The 19,530-nt window shown below is 39.7% G+C and overlaps 4 protein-coding genes across 4 annotated transcripts in view; 1 reads left to right on the top strand and 3 right to left on the bottom strand.

Annotated features, from left to right (window-relative positions):
- Positions 1-19,530, top strand: part of LOC144030844 (olfactory receptor 10A3-like) — a 29,470-nt gene extending 9,940 nt beyond the window's left edge. Inside the window, exon 3 of the mRNA XM_077537478.1 lies at positions 18,462-19,530. Coding sequence (XP_077393604.1) covers positions 18,533-19,495 — 963 coding nt within the window. The 5' untranslated portion in view covers positions 18,462-18,532 and the 3' untranslated portion in view covers positions 19,496-19,530. The remainder of the gene's footprint in view (positions 1-18,461) is intronic.
- On the bottom strand, positions 2,336-4,906 carry LOC144030417 (olfactory receptor 1D2-like). Its single transcript, XM_077536698.1, has 2 exons — positions 4,869-4,906; positions 2,336-3,302 (listed from the first exon to the last, which is right to left on the bottom strand). Exon 2 carries the CDS (start codon positions 3,248-3,250, stop codon positions 2,336-2,338), a length of 915 nt encoding a protein of 304 aa, XP_077392824.1. The 5' UTR covers positions 3,251-3,302; positions 4,869-4,906.
- On the bottom strand, positions 7,437-8,449 carry LOC144030582 (olfactory receptor 2A7-like). Its single transcript, XM_077537017.1, is given in 2 exon segments — positions 7,437-8,223; positions 8,225-8,449. Coding segments are annotated over 2 exon segments (936 nt in total). The 3' UTR covers positions 7,437-7,512.
- Positions 11,451-12,377, bottom strand: LOC144030376 (olfactory receptor 2A14-like). Its single transcript, XM_077536616.1, has one exon. It carries the CDS (start codon positions 12,375-12,377, stop codon positions 11,451-11,453), a length of 927 nt encoding a protein of 308 aa, XP_077392742.1.

Here is a 19,530-nt window from a genome sequence, read left to right as displayed (position 1 = left end):
AATCATAGCCACCCTCTGTCTGAAAGCATATTGTGTCTGTTGCCCGGCAGTAAGTTGTCTTGATTTATGCATTAATTGCACACTTTTTAAATCCCACAAGATAAAAAAATAAATAAAATGTAAAATTTTATTTTGTAGAAAGTAGAAACTGTTGCATTTGGTATTGAAAGTATCCAACATTATATATATATATTTTTTTTTTGCAATCCAAACAGAGGTTGTAGTTCACCAGACCTCTACACATTCGTGGTAGCACTACAGAGCAGTACAGAATATGCAATGATTTCTGGTTGAGAAAATGTTTTACTTTTGCCAAGATGGAGAAGATTTTTGAGAGTTTGTATCTGAGCAGATTTTATTTTCTGCAATTATCCCCAGAAATTTTATCTCATGTACTCTTTGTTTATCTACATCTTCTAGTTATAATCTTGCATGATTTACTGTTGTAATATTTCCAAATATAATTAATTTAGTCTTATAACAAGCCAAGTTTTTACTTTCTTGAATTCTAGGATCATTTTCTAAAATAGGCTGCATTTTCTCACCAAAAAAAAAAAACTGAATAGTTGTGTCAACACAAATTTCAATAGGTAAGACACATTGCAAACATCATTATTTAATATATAAGATGAATTAACATTAATGTAATGTTAATTTTAATATAATTTAAATAAGTAATACCCACACTTGCAAGAGTTTTATTTTTCAGGCAAAGTTCTTGAAGATGCCCACAGACTATATGGGCATATGGGCTTTGTATGGAACCAAAGCCACGTTACCTGTACTAAAGTCAGTCAAGTGTACCACAACACCATCAGTGACCCACTTACTCAAAATGCTTTGCTGCATACTAGTGGAATACTTGTTACAATAGTTATAATTGCCACCATGTATTATTTCTATCATCAAAAAATATATAATTTCACCTATAAATATTTTTTATCACTATGCTCTGTTGCTTCCATATCTAAATCGTCTCAATATCACTGAAAATGAGAGCTTGTGCGCAAGTTTTGAAACCTTGCTTGAAATTGAAAGGTTTGAAATTCAAGATTACAAACATGACACAGTGAAAAGCTACATACATACTGCAATACTTACCAACATGTGTCTTCATGCTGTTCTTGGTGATCGACTGCTCACGTGTAATTAAGGACACTCATCACGAGTGCAAGCATCTTTTAATGCACTCTCTTTGCACGCTTGGGATTTGATCTGATCTCAGCACAGTGGCGGGTAGTAAAGTACAAATATGTTGTTTGTTGTTACTGTACTAATGTAGTCCTTTTTTCCCCAGGTGTATGTACTCGAGTATTCATTTTTCTGATTATGTTTTGCGTTTACTCGTTACATTTCAAAACACATCTATTTTCTACTCTGTCGAAATAGGCTTGTCAACTTTTTGAACGTAAAATTTGTCTGATGTGGAATAAACAAGTTATTTTTTGAGTTAGTGTCACTATATGTTACTACTTAGTTTAGAATGTTAGCAAAGGTATGGGGAAGACAGAAGCCATTTCTCAATTAGCGTTCCTACATCCTTGTGATCTTCTAAGAAACGAGTTACAGCCCAAGTCCTGTTTCATTTGAAAGTACGCATGAACCAAGACCGCGCGGAACCTGTATGTTGTTCTTGTCTACTAGCTTAGAACAAGGATGCATCAGCTTGTGTAGACTTGACTGGGAAAATATCCAAAGATTGTGCTAAATTATGGAATCATGTCAGAGCCAGCGGCAAGTTTAAAAGTACACAACCGTTCCAATTACAAAGAAACTACTAGCGTTCTTAGGAATTACACTCTCGTTTTTAAGACCATACTCACACTTCACTTGACCGTACTCTGCATTCTTGATATTGAGAATTGGCTAGTGTGTGATAGCATAATAGTTGAGCCAATGCTAGCTAGGTGTTTAACAAGATCATGTTGGCAAGGGTCTCAAATTCATAGTCTGTGGCTGGATGCTATTTTGCGGCTTCCGACTTGACATCAAAGGTTTTTTTGCTGTGCCGTTTGCTTGTTAAGTTCATGACAGCGTTTGGCGCAATCTAATTCTGAAGAGATAGGTTGGCCACGAGAACAGCCAAATTTCGAGAAAAACAGACGGATGTTTTTTTATTTTATTTTTTTTGTTGTTGTTTTTTTTAGTACAAGGGGACTCAGAGTTTTCTTGCGGTGTGCAAGGAATCAGACATCATTACTCAACTAGACATGCTGAGGAATATGCAATATATTTATTATCCTATATGAAATAAATCACACGGCAACACATTTATTGTGACATTTCACGTTTTACTTTGTGATTGTCTACAATACAGTTATGCTTGGGCAAAGTCTTACAGCATCTTGAAGATGTGTCTGCGTATGTATGATAGCTTCATACCGTACACCAGGGGGTTGAGAAGCGGTGGAATGACTAAAAACTCTAGAGATAAGATGGTGACAACGAAGGGGTTCATTTCCTCCTCATTATACCTGCTCAGCGCAATATCACAAAACGCAGTGACGGAATAAACGACTAATGAGAGCACATGCGGTAAACAGCTCTGGAATACTTTCCCCTTGAATTTGGCCGAGCGTTTCCTGGTGGTGTTCATGATGCGTATGTACGTGTAGAGGACGAAGGCTAATGGGAGGAAAACAGTACAGATGGTCATGAACATGCCCACCACGTTGTTGACCACCGTGGGCACGCATGACAGCTTGACGACATTCCAGTTGGCGCAGAACACTTTGTGGATCTCGTTGCCGCACAGGGGCAAGGTTGCGGACAGGTAGATGAGCGTGATGAGAAAGACGGCGGGTAAGAGCCACGCCAGACTGGCTAGTGTCAGTGCCTTTTTCACCGTCATCCTGGTGTGGTAGTGCAGCGGGTGGCAAACGGCCAGGTAGCGGTCGTAGGCCATGACGCACAGCGTGGTCATCTCGTTAGCGCCGTACGTGTAGATGAAGTAGATCTGCGTGAAGCAGGCGGCACGCGGGATCAGGTGCGTGTCGGACGCCAGGTCCAGTAGGAAGCGGGGGAAGAAGCCCGTGGAGCCGTACAGGGCGTTGAAGGACAAGAAGGCGATGAATATGTACATGGGTTCGTGCAGGTTCTTCTCGCGGAAGATGGTCAGTACGATGGCCCAGTTGGCGCACACGATGAAGAGGTAGAGGAGGAGGCACGAGGCCAACGCCGGGTAGCGGTACGGGCCGATGTTCATGAACATGGTGAGGTTAAAGTAAGGAGACAACGTTAGGTTGGGCATCCTGACATTCCCGCACACTGGCGACTCATAACAACCTGTTACTTGACACCGTCTGCAGAGAGAGAAAAGAGAATCATTCAGTGGTGGACTCTATGCACCTTTAATTTGGTATTAGTTTGTTTTAGTTATCAGTTTTCCTTTTTAGTTATGTTTTCCTTGTCTCCTATTTGTTATTGTCTGTCTCATAAATTGTGTTCACGTGTTGGCTTGTCTACCCGACATCCAATCAGCTTCCTCAGCCACTAGTCCTGTCCAGGTATCTATTGTTGTTTCATCAGTTTATATTTGATTCCCTGCTTTCTTTTTATCGATTCATTGGTCTTGTGAGGCCCTGTTGCCCGTTTGTTTGATGTCTCAGTCCAAGTCCTTGCCAAGTCTAGTCTTCATAGTTTTGTTTAGTGATTTTAGACTTCCAAGTACCATTTGAATGCCTTTTTCAATTTTGTGGAATTGCTTTTTATGCATACACCCCTGCCTCTCTGCCTTGCTTCCCCACATTGGGTTCCACATCCATATGAACCCTCAGTCTTTTTCAGCCAAATCTTTTTCTTGCAGTTGTCTGGTTTTGCAATGAGATGACATCAAAAGACAACTTTCAAATACCTTTTCAACAAAAGCTTTTTTTTTTAATTAGCATTTTAAATGCTCAATTTATATTAAATCTAAATAGTCTATTGAGTAGCTTTAACCTGGAACAAGAAAATGGCAATCTTCTACTCGATTTACAAAATAATTTAGATGTCAACTTTTTGCATTTGAACTCTTCACATAGTAATTAATAAACACTACAACTCAAGTTTCACCCAAAGGTAGCAATAATGTTATCTCAGCTCACACACCGTACATTCAAGCGTGAGCTTGGGTGGTGCATGCCGACAATGCTTTATTCAGCAGCACACCAGCAATTGACAACAAGCAAGCAGACAAGCCAAACATTTTTCCATTTTTGACTGCAATGACTCTTGAACTTGTGTCCTCTGACTCCAAAGCTCAAATCCTTACAGACTGAGTTACTGGGGCAGAAATAGGATGTAATGTCCTTTTTCCCCCCCCTGAACTATAGTCAAAACAGGGAATAAACATTAGCCATCCAGTCTACAAAGGTATTATAATAGGCCACTGTTGTCTGCTGCTTGGTTTACAGTTGTGATATTGTTAGCTGAAGCTGGCAAAATCCCTCAGTAAGATTAGTCTAAACTCACAACTGGCAGGATGACCATCTTTTATACACCGGCTCATCTACCTTTACAAAGTCTTGCTGCACAAAGTTCCCCATACTAAGACTAAACTTGATTTAAAAAAAAAAAAAAAAAAAAAAAACATCCAATCCATTCTTGTACTCTACTTATCTTGTTCAAGATAACACGTGAGCTGGAGCCGGCTGACTTGAGGCAAAAGGCAGAATACGCACTGTGTTTAGTCCTGAAATACTGAAAACAATTGTTACCGTGTACCATTCCAATATGACCAAGGACTATTTTTTGCTTTTGAATGTTTTTTTGTTGTTTCTGTTTCTATATGTCTTCTTGACAAGATTGAAAATGAGCTTGCCTGCAATATTTGTAGATTTAAATAACGAATACATGACACAGTGAAAAGCCACATGTTGTATACTCACCAACACGTGTCTTCATGATGTTCTCCGTGTGCTACCGCTCACGTTTGAAGACATACTCATCATGAGTGCATGCGTCTTTTAATGCTGTCTCTTAGCTCTCTTGAGACCTCATCTGCTCGCAGGTCAGTGGCGGGAAGTGACTGTACTTACGAGTATATAGTGTTTTCCCAGGTATCTGTGTTTCTTTTTTTTGTGTGTGTGTGTGTGTTTTTTTTTGTGTTTTTTTTTGTTTTTTACACTTGACTACAGTAGACATGCTACTCTTTGTCTATGTTTACACTGCAGCTCAATTCCGTTTTTTGTTTTGTTTTGTTGTGCCCACATGTGACACGTATCGGATTTTTCTTTTTCATGCAGTGTGAACTAGTGATAGACCGATATGCCTTTTTCAGAGCCGATGCCTATGCCGATTATTAGTTGTCAAGGAGGCCGATAACCGATATTTCAAGCCGATTTTCATTTGCAGTAAAAGAGAAAATAATAGCATAAAAAATATAAATTGCCTTTTCTTTTAATTCTCAACATATAAACAATAGACAGCTTTGTTTAATTAAAAATTCTAACAGAAATTGTAGGGAACTTCCAGGGTCATCAGCTTGTGTTAAGCTAAATTCAAAACTAAGCAAGTAAATAATTAAAAAAAATAAATAAACAAGTTTCTTACTGTAAATAAAGTTTTCCATAATTTCTAAATGTTTTTGTTTTTTTTTAGCATTTTTAGTATTTTTGTTTGTTTGCAGTGAATAAATAAATAAATAAAAAAATTCTACAGTTTTCTACTGTAAATAAAGTTTTCCAAAATTTCAACAATTTTTAAATTTAATGTTTTTGTAATCATTATTATTATTTTTTTTTTTTATAAATTAAAAAGTGTTGGGACTTCCCAGTGTCAGCAGTGACAAATGTATGCAAAAATTAAATGCATTTAATTTTGGGTTTTCGTCAGGGTTCAAAAGATCTTCGCAGACAGTGAAAATTTGTCTGAATATGTTTGAAATGTATTTGCAACAAGTAAAAAGTGTCTGTGCACATCTTGCAAATCCTGATAAAACAACATTTGCAACGTTCGCAAGCATTCACTGTTAGGTGCGATTCCAGCTTTTATCGGCCTTCAGTTTCGTAAAAAGGCCGATGCCGATATTGGTCAACATGCCAAATATCGGCACCGATAATCGGCTCGGCCGATAATCGGTCTATCCCTAGTGTGAACACTACAATTCAGATTTTTTATTTTTTTTTTTCTTTCAAAATTTGACCTGTGTCTCTTTCGTATGTGGATATAAATCGGATATGTAAGCAAATGCACCTGCGCTGTGAACGCTCATCGTATACATCCGACCAATCGGTCATCAAAAGCCCGATATGTGCTCTATATACATGCGCAGGCTGCTTGGAAGGGAGACTACCGTACTGATATTCTTCTGTGAATCTGCATATCCATTTTGAGTAACAATGCTTAAGGATAGCGGCGTCAAGGAGAGATGTGAACCGGTCATAGGATAGAGTATATAGATATATATCATATGTAGATTTTTTTTTTTTTTCCAAAATACTACATTTAAATTACAAAACAAATATAAAAGGCTGTGTAGAGGAACTGACATTTACTGAATATTGTTCAAATGTAAATGTAGCTTATGCAAATTTATTTTTTATTTTTTTTTCCCCCCACCGAGATTAAGTAACCACCATGGAAACAAATGCAAAAAATTCCTGACATTGATTTTTTATTTATTTATTTTTTTTAAGGGCGCAGCAATACGTAGTTTTCTTCTTGTATGATGTGATATATTTATAAATTAGAGCTCTTAAACGATTAACTGTCCTGCAGTCCCACAACAACCAACAGCAAATTGTTCATTTACATTCCAAACCTGAGGGAAAAACATAAAATAATTAAATAATAAATTGGGAAAAAAGGGGGAATAATAAAACAAAATAATAATAATAATAATAATAATAATAATAAACACAACTAAAGATTAAAAAGCGGGGATAAACAAATTGTTGAATAAAGATAATAACTCAGAGAATGAGACTTTTTAGTGTACAAATCCTGTCCATTATTTTTAAATGTCTAAATAAAAAACAGCATTTCAAAAAGAGACAACCCCATCTCGTTCATTTTCACAAAATAAATCTCTAGTCACTGGACTACCGTTCCACAGATTGTCACAATTTGTGTTTGTTTGACCTTGGTTTCTGAATGGATTTTAGTTATGTTTTCCTTGTCCATTTTGTCAGTGTCTGTCTGCATGTTTGATTTGAATATAAGAAATAAAAACTTGGTTCTAGATTCTATTTAAAAGAAAACCATTTGTTCAATCAGAAGAAAACACTTGCTTTAGATCCCTGGGATTAACCTGCAAAAAGTTTCCCCCCCAAAATGTAATTTGTGGTGAGCGTTTATGAACCTGTATGTCGCACATCATCCTGTCACCTTTTTTAACAAATACAGTTAAATAGACGTTTTGAACTGTAAAAATAAACATTCAACTCATATGTTTATTTTTCTTTATATCTTCAGAGCCAGCTGAAAATGAAAAATCACAGAATAAGACTTCAGTGTACAAGCCTTCTCAAAGTGTCTTATAGCTCGTTTACAAAACAGCAGAGACCAGACCCTCTTTACAAACATCACTATTCAGCCCTTCTTTCGTCTAAAATATTTTAAAACGCTGTGTTGAACCTTGGACAGTTTCAGGCCATAAATAATCGGATTGAGCAACGGCGGAATGGCGAGAATCTGGATGGCCATGAAATTCCTGAGACTCTGAGGCATGGAGCTGGTGCCGTAGCGAGCGTACATGAGGTCAAAGAGCAAAGCCACCGTGACGTTGAACAAACACAGCAGATGCGGCACGCACGTCTGCGTGAACTTCTTTTTCCCTTCTTTTGACCTGAAAGCCAACTTAACCAGCTGCACATAGGAGCACATAATGAAAAGGTCGTGTCCAAAGTAAAATAAAATGTTCCCGAAGCCGACAATGCTGTTGGCTGTTGTGGGACCGCAGGACAGTTTAAGGAGCGACCAGTTCTCGCAGTAGAGTTTGTTGATGTGGGAACCGCACAGTTCCAGTCTGGAGGTCATTATCATTATTATACCCTGACAGATCATAGGCGTGAGTCTGGAGAAGGTCACCAACCACAGCACCCTGCATTTGGTCATAATGGAGTGATACTGCAGCGGTCGACATATGGCCACATAGCGGTCATAAGCCATCACCGCTAAAACGGCGATTTCAGTTGCTGCATAAGAATAGACGACAAAGATCTGCATCAGACAGCCGAAATATGATATTATGTGGCTCTTGGACAACAAATCATGAAGGAATTTTGGGAAAAAGACAACAAAAAGACAACGGGACGTAAAGGCCGTTAACGCATAGATTACACAGAAAGAAATACATGGGTTCATGCAGTTTTTTATCCACTATGATGGTAACGATAAGAACACCATTGACCAGCAAAATGGCAGCGTAACACAACGAGGTAACGGCAAACAGAAGCAATCGGAGCCTCTGCGACATGTGACTCAGTCCTGTCAAGTAAAAAAAGTTCAATGCGGTTGCGTTTGCCATCCTTGATCCTTTTCTCACATCCACTCCCCTTGGCTCGTTTTCTCCTTCTCCTCCACTCGGTTCCTCCCTCCCGTACTTGGTTTCGTTGACAGGATGAGGAGGATGAAGATGTCCCCGCGGCTCAAACTGGCCACTTCTTTTTATACTTTGCGTAGCGCTGCAATGCTCCAATCAGAAGACTGCAGTTGACTCGATCGCCTGGGAATGGAAGTTATTCTTGTTTACGATTAGGTCATATCCAGAAGTGTGCTTCTTTGTAAGTTGATTCCATTATTTATTATTATTTTAGTTAAAAATGCCTGTCCCGACTGTCAGCTTCACTTGTGCCCCATTTCAAAAGAGCAGGCCGCATAGCTTTACGCAGAACAGTTATCTGGGTTGGAAACTGACCAAACACATTTTACATGAATTTATTGTCCATCATGTATAATTCATATTTTGCATGTGTCCCTGAAATTGCTATTCACACTGTGATGGAGTAACGGCCCCTTTAAGCAACCCGGTGATGTTTTCAGTGACATTTTAACCAGCACTCTGTCTTTCTTCAATGGAGCGTGAAATAATGGATAATGGCAGAATAAATGTTTGCACTTATGTTACGTAATTTTTTGTCATACAGTGTGGATGGCGCCAAACTTAAAATATCCAGTCTGCATAGACAGTTTTACAGGGTGGTGAGTAAGGGCCAGCTGCCACCTTTACCAAATGCCACCCCAGTTTGTCATGACTAGGGTCATGCAAGGGTTATGCTTACTGTTATGACTAGAGTCATGCAAGGGTAAATTTTAGTACTGTCATGACTAGGGTTCATGCAAGGGTTATGCTTATGCTGTCATGACTAGGGTCATGCAAGGGTTATGCTTACTGTTATGACTAGGGTCATGCAAGGGTTATGGTAAGACGCTATGTGATGTCAGGAATCTTTATCGGCATGTAACTATGTGATGTCCGGAATCTTTAATATCTTTATCTGGTCAACAGCCAATCAGATAAATTCCATGTCAGTCCTGTTACCCACATGTCTAGCCACAACCAATCAGATCGATCCGTTGTCTATATAAGCCTGTCTGAGAAGTGTGTGTTTTTGTCGGATTATTACCTCTGTTCCTCTGTGCAACTCTCGTTGTTTCTCATCTAGTCAAGTTTGTTCCACGCCTCTCTATGTGAATAAAGAGTTAAAATCTTATTTGTGACTGCGTTTTGGGATCCAAACTCAGAACTTAACACAGTTATTCCAACCTTACGTCACAACTCAAAATGGTGGTCTTTACTCGGTCAAATGACACTCTCTCCGCCCATTGAAAAGCATTGGACTTTGGATCGTTGTAATTTGATTTATGAGGGTTATTTGGATTTCAAAATGTGATGAAATGTCATTTGACTAACATAACAATCTGCCTGGTTGGTTTACACCGTGGATGCATTTGCATTGTGTTGCATTGGGCAAATATCAGAATTGCCCGAATGTTTGGAATTGTCAATACTCAAGTCAGAATGTTTTTATAAATGTTCCTGGATGAAGATGTGCCCGCTTCACACACTGGCCGCTTCTTTTTATCGTTTACTGAGCGCCACAACGCTCCAATCAGAAGATTAGCATTGTACTCGATTGCCAGGGAATTACAGCTCTTTTTGTTATGAACGACAATTTGTTGCTCTCATATCCAAAAGTGTGCTTCTTTTCAGTCACACCCTGTTGACTTGGACCCCCTGACATCTAATCTAAAGCAAATGGTGTGAAACTGCATGGGTTTTAAATTGTGCCAGAAAATTGGCAAAACTCGTGACATTCCCAATTACAATCCTCCCCAAGTGTCAGCTGTCTGGTCATCTCTTTCTTACTATGTATTCTATGTATGAACCAGTATGGCGCTGGGGGTTGCAGTCACTATTAAGAGCCTGAAAAAAGCTCAGACGACTGAATGTTTCGTTTTCATTTTCGTTCCAGATTTTTGAAGTTTAAATACATGTTTATGGGGAACCTATTTGAAGGAGCTCCACTTTTCTGTGGTAGATGTTATATATAACAATTGTGAGTTCATTCTTTATTTTAATTACTGTTCATTTACTTAGATTACGTTCTTATTTTCAAGGTGACTTAGTAATCTTTTTACTTGGTTTAAAGAAGAGAATGCCTACGAATTACATGCTCAAATTAAGGAACTGAAATAAAATAAACCATCAGGTGACTTTTTCTATTTCATCCTTGGGGTCATTTTCAGCAAGTGTAGCAAATTTGATTATTTGGGGGTGAGGGGGTGTTACAAAGTTTCACAGGAGCCCGTTCAAATGTACCCCCTCCATTTTAAAAAGGTGAATCGTAGCCATTACGAGACTTTTTACGTGTACTCTGATGATCATTTCCAATTTGTGAAATTGTGTCGGTGTCCCAGTATTCAGGTGAACATACAGAGAGAGCGCATTACTGCTGGCTGCCCGGTTGTATGTAAATGTCTTCGTGATTGATTGTTTTTTGTTTTTTTGTTTTTTGTTTTTTGCAGTAGTTAGGGTTCTTGTGCTTAGCAAAATAAAAAATAAAATAAACAACACCCCTGTTCAATTCAAGAATGAAGACTCTCCCCCACTCCCAACTTTGTTTGTAACAAAGGGAGCTTGTACAACTGAAATTCACTCCATGTATTAATAATTATTTACCGGGTAGTCACAAAACTTTGCAGATGTAACAAATGCAAATTTGTGTCGCTTTCCACCCATTCTACGTGTTATGCATGGTGAGCATTTATGAACCTTACTGTTGTATATCTGCCGGTCTCCTTAAAATAAATAAAAAATACATTGTAACAGTGGCATTTTTAAACGTAAAAATTAACATTCAACTCAAAATAGTTTTGCTTTTCTTTAGTTATATCTTCAGAGCCAACTGAAAAAGAAAAATCACAGAATAAGATTTCACTGTACAAGCAATTGTCAAAGTGTCTTATGGCTCATTTACAAAACAGCATTTCAATAAGACAACAGACCCTCTTAGAAACATCACTATTCAGCCCTTCTTTCGTCTAAAACATTTTAAAACGCTGTGTTGAACCTTGGACAGTTTCAGGCCATAAATAATCGGATTGAGCAACGGCGGAATGGCGAGAATCTGGATGGCCATGAAATTCCTGAGACTCTGAGGCATGGAGCTGGTGCCGTAGCGAGCGTACATGAGGTCAAAGAGCAAAGCCACCGTGACGTTGAACAAACACAGCAGATGCGGCACGCACGTCTGCGTGAACTTCTTTTTCCCTTCTTTTGACCTGAAAGCCAACTTAACCAGCTGCACATAGGAGCACATAATGAAAAGGTCGTGTCCTAAGTAAAATAAAATAATCATGAATCCGACAATGCTGTTGGTTGTTGTGGGACCGCAGGACAGTTTAAGGAGCGACCAGTTCTCGCAGTACAGTTTGTTGATGTGGGAACCGCACAGTTGCAGTTTGGAGGTCATTATCACTACTATGCCCTGACAGATCATAGGCGTGATTCTGGAGAAGGTCACCAACCACAGCACCCTGCATTTGGTCATAATGGAGTGATACTGCAGCGGTCGACATATGGCCACATAGCGGTCATAAGCCATCACCGCTAAAACGGCGATTTCAGTTGATGCGTAAGAATAGATGACAAAGACCTGCATCAGACAGCCGAAATATGATATTATGTGGCTCTTGGACAACAGATCATGAAGGAATTTGGGGAAAAGGGCAACCGTCCCGTAAAGGCCGTTAACGCATAGATTACACAGAAAGAAATACATGGGTTCATGCAGTTTTTTATCCACTATGATGGTAACGATAAGAACACCATTGACCAGCAAAATGGCAGCGTAACACAACGAGGTAACGGCAAACAGAAGCAATCGGAGCCTTTGCGACATGTGACTCAGTCCTGTCAAGTAAAAAAAGTTCAATGCGGTTGCGTTTGCCATCCTTGATCCTTTTCTCACTTCCACTCCCCTTGGCTCGTTTTCTCCACCTTCACTTGGTTCCTCCCTTCCTTATGTGGTTTTGTCGACAAGTTGAGGAGGATGAAGATGTCCCCGCGGCTCAAACTGGCCACTTCTTCTTATACTTTGCGTAGCGCTGCAATGCTCCAATCAGAAGACTGCAGTTTACTCGATCGCCTGGGAATGGAAGTTATTCTTGTTTACGAGTAGGTCATATCCAGAAGTGTGCTTCTTTGTAAGTTGATTCCATTATTTATTACTGTTTTAGTCAAAATCTCTGTCCTGCCAATCAGTTTCACGTGTGTCCCATCTCAAAGGAGCAGGCCACATACTTTACCCAGAGCAGTTATTTTGGTTAATGTTGGAAACTGACCACATTTTACATGAATTTATTAAAAGCAAGCTACATGATAACGCAGGTTTTTTTTTTGTTTTTTTATCATCATCATGTATATTCTATTTGGGCAGTCATATCAAATCAATGGAGCTTGGAACAATGTTGCGTAATTTTCATCACGTGTAGTTAGTTGGATGGTGTCAAACTTAAAATGTCCACTCTGCATAGACTTTTATCGGATGATTTATCAAATGTTTTGGAACCCCAGTTGCCACCCCTACTGTTTGCAAATAATCTATCAATTATAAATTCTAACTTTTTATTAGAAATGTTTCTAGATATTGTCTCCATACTGTGTATAAACATTTTATTCACCAGTTTAAAACTCACTCCCACTCAGACCTTGATTTTACTCATCTGGTTTCAGTCTTCTACATTAAAAAACGCTTGATGCCTGAGTAAATTATATAAGTACCGGTATTTATTTTCTTATTTTTTAGATTTTAGTTCCATTTGTAATACCCATTAAACATTTATAGCCAAAAATGTTGAGGTCGCAGTATCACCTTCAATTTACAACACGTCAGGAATGTTGGTACAAGCTGCCCAGTTTAATAAAAGTTAAAAGTACTTCTTATCTTAAATATCTTTATTCTTAGTGGGAGAAACAACGAGAATGTATCAAGAATCACGAGACGCTAAGCTAACTTGAGCTGTTGAGGTGCACAGAGGAACAGAGGTAATAATCCGACAAAAACACACACTTCTCAGACCGGCTTATATAGACAACGAATCGATCTGATTGGCTGTCGCTAGACATGTGGGTAACGGAACTGACATGGTATTATCTGACTGGCTGTTGATCAGATGAAGAGATTAAAGATTCCTGACATCACATATCTTCTGACATCATATGTCTTAAGACCAGTTGAAACTAGATGCTGGTTAAATCAGTTCAAAACAGACAATTGACCTCACGGTCATGACCCAAACATAACCCTTGCATGGCCCAAGCACAACACTTGCATGACTCTCGTCATAACAGTAAACGTAACCCTTCCATGACCCTAGTCACGACAGTAAGCATAACCCTCGCATGACCTCGTCATGATGACAGCAAGTATAGTGAAATATCAATTGATATAAAAACAACAGAAATATACAATGTATATATTAAACAGTGCAGTCAATGTGTTCACCTAATCACGTTGCTAAGTACATCATGTGCTCATTCATTATATACTAATTTTAGCCAAAAATGTCAACCCTGTCAGCAAGCTTACATATTTTGTTTGCATGTACATAGACTGCTTGTTAATGTAAAAACAACAACAACAATAATAATAATAATAATAATAATACTAATAATAATTACGACAAAAAGTTTAACCAATATGCAACTACATTTTCTGTTAGTGTTTTGGTTCACTTGAAATTGCAACAAATAATATTAGAGGCCAGGCAATAAAATCCGAAATGTTGATCTTGTCAAACCGAAATGTTTTTCTATAGTAAAAGCAAAGGATTGGCCTCATTGTTCCAATAGTTTTGGAAGGGGGATGTCATTGTCCTGTTTTTCTGGACTCACTGTGATGTGTGATGTTTGTGTGGGCTCCACTAGGGACTGTGTAGTCCCGGCGCCATTTACAATACTGACAGTAGATTGATGTCCTGGGGATAGTGGACGCATGACCCTGAGGCTTAATCATCATGTTTACACTATGTATGTTGCTGCCTTGTGTGTCACGGAATCATAACAAATGGGAATTACATCAGCTCATCATTTGTCTAATCAATACTGGGAAAAACATGTTTGTCTCTTCTGGTCTTGTTTTGGTCTGTGCCATTTTTAGACTAAAATAACATGGTCATTAAAGGTTTTCTGTGACAAACACAACAGCAAACAAACAGAGGAGCCATATTGGCTCTTTTTCTTTTAATATAACATATTTAAGTTGCATAATAGTTTGTCTCTGGTCATCATTTAAGATTTGGTTTTATGACAGTTGTACTTCTGTTTACTACTGTGAAACTTTAAAATGTAGCATAACAGAATGACTATGCTGTTGTTTATCTTAATATAAGTAAAATATATAAAGTGTTTTTGTATTTGCTACAGAACAGCAATTAGACAAAATGTGTTTCATAATGGTTTAATTCCGTATTATAACAAACACCCTATTCTTGCCTGATCTTCCATCTGAGGACACAACACTGTGACTGTGAGTCATCTTTACAGCCTAGGAGCCATTGCTAACCTAAACTGACTTTTGGTTGTTGTTTTTTATTTGTCGTTTGGGGTCTTATCTTGTTTGACGACGAACGGTTTATGACTGAGTCCAAGCTTTCTGAGAATGGGCCACATCTGTCTGTCGTCCAACTGTCTGTCTATCCATTCATCCATTAGAGGTGATGTAACCTGAAAAAAAAAAAAAAGCTAGAAAATGGTTGATGGATTAATTCCCAATATACCAGTTGCTACAGCCCCAGTAATAAGAGGGTGTGTACACTTATGCTACATCTCATTTTTGTTTTTACTTCCTCTGTAAAAAAATATTTCTTTCTTTTTGGTTCTGTTAAATGTGTTTGTTGGCACACTTGTATTTTTTTTTTTTTTTTTTTTCATTTACCTGGCATTTACAGTACGTAATAATTAAAAAAAGCTCTCTTCCAATAAATCATATGTGATGGAAATAATAGTTGTTGTTTTTTTGTTTTTTTTTTATCTTTTTCCAGCTATTCCTCCATGGAGCAAGTATTACCGCTAATGCCTGGTGTTAGTAAAAGACCTGTTCAAAGGATTGTGCAGGCTTTACCTCAGAGGTTGCATGGAGTTTCACCATCTCGCAGTCACCTTTCAAATTCCCACGAATAAAAATAGCAGATGTTGTTGCAGCAAATGTCAAATCAATCCAGATACTACAAGCAAAGACAAAACAGTATTTATAAAGAGCGTTGTAATAATGTGGATAAAATGTTAAAATATAAGGTAGTGGAAAAGATGTCACCTGTGATGGAAATATACTGAAATGTCTAAACCTGGAAATATCAAATATAAAACTATATGTCCAAATTCATATACGTACTGTGTCCTCCAATGGCAGAATTTGAAGGCCCCATGATGTAACTCCCGGTGCGCTTCGCCCGCACGCTGTCATGATGGGTGGAGGTGCAAGTGGGTGAGGGGAGATGGACCCAATGGCAGAGACACATGACGGGAAGAAGACTGAGAATAACTTTATTGACCATAACCAAGTAAAAGACAGGACGGAAAGTAAGTGGACTGATCAACATGACTGGACTGAATGTGGACAGACTGGGCATGACGTGGACAGACTTGGCAGGACAGACTTGGCAGAACGTGGACAGACTTGGCAGGACAGACTTGGCAGAACGTGGACAGACTTGGCAGGATGTGGACAGACGTGGAAAGACTTGGCAGGACGTGGACAGACTTAGCAGGACAGCCTTGGCAGGACGTGGACAGACTTGGCAGAACGTGGACAGACTTGGCAGAACGTGGACAGACTTGGCAGGATGTGGACAGAGGTGGAAAGACTTGGCAGGACGTGGACAGACTTGGCAGGACGTGGACAGACTTGGCAGAACGTGGACAGACTTGGCAGAACATGGACAGACTTGGCAGGATGTGAACAGACTTGGCGGGACAGACTTGGCAGGATGTGGACAGACTTGGCAGGACAGACTTGGCAGAACGTGGACAGACATAGCAGAACAGACTTGGCAGGATGTGGACAGACTTGGCAGGACATGGACAGACTTGGCAGAACATGAACAGACTTGGCAGAACATGAACAGACTTGGCAGGACATGGACAGACTTGGAAAGACTTGGCAGGACAGACTTGGCAGGATGTGGACAGACTTGGCAAGACAGACTTGGCAGAACGTGGACAAACTTGGCAGAACGTGGACAGACTTGGCAGAATGTGGATAGTCTTGGCAGGACGTGGACAGACTTGGCAGAACGTGGACAGACTTGACAGAATGTGGACAAACTTGGCAGGATGTGAGGGAGACACTTGGCTTGGACGTGAGGGAGACACTTGACCAGACGTAGAGAAACTTGACTCAACAGCAAATGTTACCACCACACCACACCAGGACAAGACAAGACTATGCTCCCACCCCGCGTGAACAAACACCACTGACTAAATACACTAACACTAACAAGACACACCTGAGAAACACACTAGGCTGAGGGCACTGAGTGGTCACACATACTGAAAAGTGAAGACACACACAGGTGGACGAGGTTAACCATGACGAGACAATGGGAGAACTCAGGACAAGACACTACAACCACCTAAAACCAAAAAAAACCGAGCCACACTGAAGCAAAACATGACACGCTAGTGTACAAATTCAGGGTGCCTTTGAATCTGGCCTTCGTTTCTATGGAGATGGACCTTGACCAAAGGCTGCTTCTGATCAAACTTTCTACACTTTGTCTCTGACCAGCTGAGCACATTGCTGCCATCTTGTGGTTGTACAGAAGACAGTCATGTGAGAGTCACTTCCTTCGAAGGACCCAGCCCACGAAGGGTCCTTCGGAGGATACAGCCTATGAATTTGGACACAGCTTATGTCATTATCCTGGAACTTCTCTGACAGGCTTTATATGTTGGCGTGTACATACACACCCCAAGCTTTAAATGTCCATGCAGACTAATAAAGTAGCTTTCTGTGACAACGCGGGGTAGTATAGACTACTCATTGACTAGTCACTTTAACCCCGAGGCAACCGTTGGTCCAGGCCTGAGGCCTTGAGCAAAGTTGTCCAGTGTAGTTGAGAGAGAGAGAGAGAGAGAGAGAGAGGGAAAAAAAGATTTTGACAATTCCAAACATCCGGGCATTTATAGTGCTTCCGTTACACGGTGTAAACAAACAATATATTGTATTGATTTCAATTGTGGTGAGCATACAAACCAGGCAGATTGTTATAGTCATCAAACGACATTTCAACACATTGTGAAATCAAAATAACCTCACAAATCAAATTACAACGATCCAGGGTCCAGAGCTTCCTTCTGCCAAGTTGACCGCCATTTTGACATTGTGATGTAGGCTCGGAATTGTCGATTACGGCACATTCAGAGCAACAAACCTTTGTGTCAATCAGATGAACTCCAAACTATTTGTGTTTTCATAGATTTTAGACAGGAAGTCGATGGCAAATCCAATCCAAATGAGGTTCGATGGAAGTTAGCATAGCTACAAAGTAATATTCAGTTTCTTTCTCTCATTATTGTGGTTGTGCTTTGCAGTAGTGTACAACTAGTGTTCCTTAATATATTAATTTGTCTGTTTCAGGAATACATTGAAATATAATATTTTACTGATACAGTAAAATGTTACAATTCTTAAAGTGCCAAAATGTCCCTTCAAACTTTCAATTTGTTTCGCAATGGGCTTGGTGAGGCTGAGGTGAGGCCCACCCCGCTTCACCTCACGTATAAGTTCAACTGCGGCTGTTATTGGGCAGGTCGAGGGGAGGGATGCAGGAGTCACCGGGAGCTCGACACTCGCAACACTCGTCACTTCCCACAATTATGTGATTGATGTTTTGACTTTCATAGAATTGGCACATTTGAGGTGAGCAGGAAGGTCTTCAAGCAGCTGTGATGAATTTTACTACTAAACAACAATTGTGGAATATCTGTCTGCTTTCTAATGCAATTTCATTCCTTGTTTTTGTATTTCTTACAGGACCGTCATCCATCCATTAATCTTTGCCGCTGAATGTCTTGTGATTTTGTGCGTTTGTACCATATTAAGAAATGGAGAACTCGAGTGAGATTGGATACTTTGTGCTGGGTGCCTACGGCAACATGGGCCAGTTGAAGTACTTGTATTTCTTCATATTGCTGCTGTGGTACTGTTCGATATGTGCTGCCAACGCTTTGCTCATCGCCGTCATATTTGTTGACAGGAGGCTTCACGAGCCGATGTACATGTTACTTTGTAACTTAATGGTGAACGAGGTCAGCGGTAGCACATCTCTGTATCCTCTCCTGCTCTCGCAGATGTTGTCGGACGCACACGAGGTGTCCGTTTCCTTGTGCTTCCTGCAGATGTTCACTCTGTACTCTTCCGCTTCTGTTGAGTTTTGCAGTTTGGCCGCAATGGCTTTTGACCGTTACGTCTCCATCTGCAAGCCTTTGCACTACAACGCCATCATGAGCACGGGGACAGTGGCCGTCATCGTGTCATTTACCTGGGTGTATTCATATGCAACTTTCACGCTAGCGTTTGTCTTTGTGGTCAATTACAAATTGTGCGGAAATGTTATTGACCAGGTGTTTTGTGACTATAAATTAGTAGCTGAACTTGTGTGCTCCACTTCAAAAGTCAAGAGCATAACTGCACTTTTTACCTTCTTAACAACTGTCTTATCATTTGGGATGATTGTGGTGTCATATGTAAAGATTCTGGTGGTTTGTTTCGATACGTCCAAAGAGAATAAGCAGAAAGCCCTCACTACCTGCACGCCTCAGATTGTTTCCGTGTCAAACTTGTTTGTCGGCTGCACTTTTAATATTTTGGACGGCAGGATCGCTGCGGTTCCTTTACCCGACAACGTGCGTATTTTTTCGGCGGTGTATCTGCTTGTTTGCCAGCCAATAATTACCCCCTTCATGTATGGTCTCAAACTTCCCAAGATAAGAGAAGCCTGTAAAAGATTTCTGTGGAACAAAAAGGTCTTTTTTCTCAGAGGTACCTCATTAAAACAGCTCTCTTAAAAGAATCCTATCTGATGAAAAAATATATATTTTTG

This window comes from Festucalex cinctus, chromosome 11, assembly GCF_051991245.1.
Source record: "Festucalex cinctus isolate MCC-2025b chromosome 11, RoL_Fcin_1.0, whole genome shotgun sequence".
NCBI lineage: Eukaryota > Metazoa > Chordata > Actinopteri > Syngnathiformes > Syngnathidae > Festucalex > Festucalex cinctus.
Note: the sequence above shows the minus strand (reverse complement) of the source record. Positions and strands in the feature narration are given on the sequence as shown.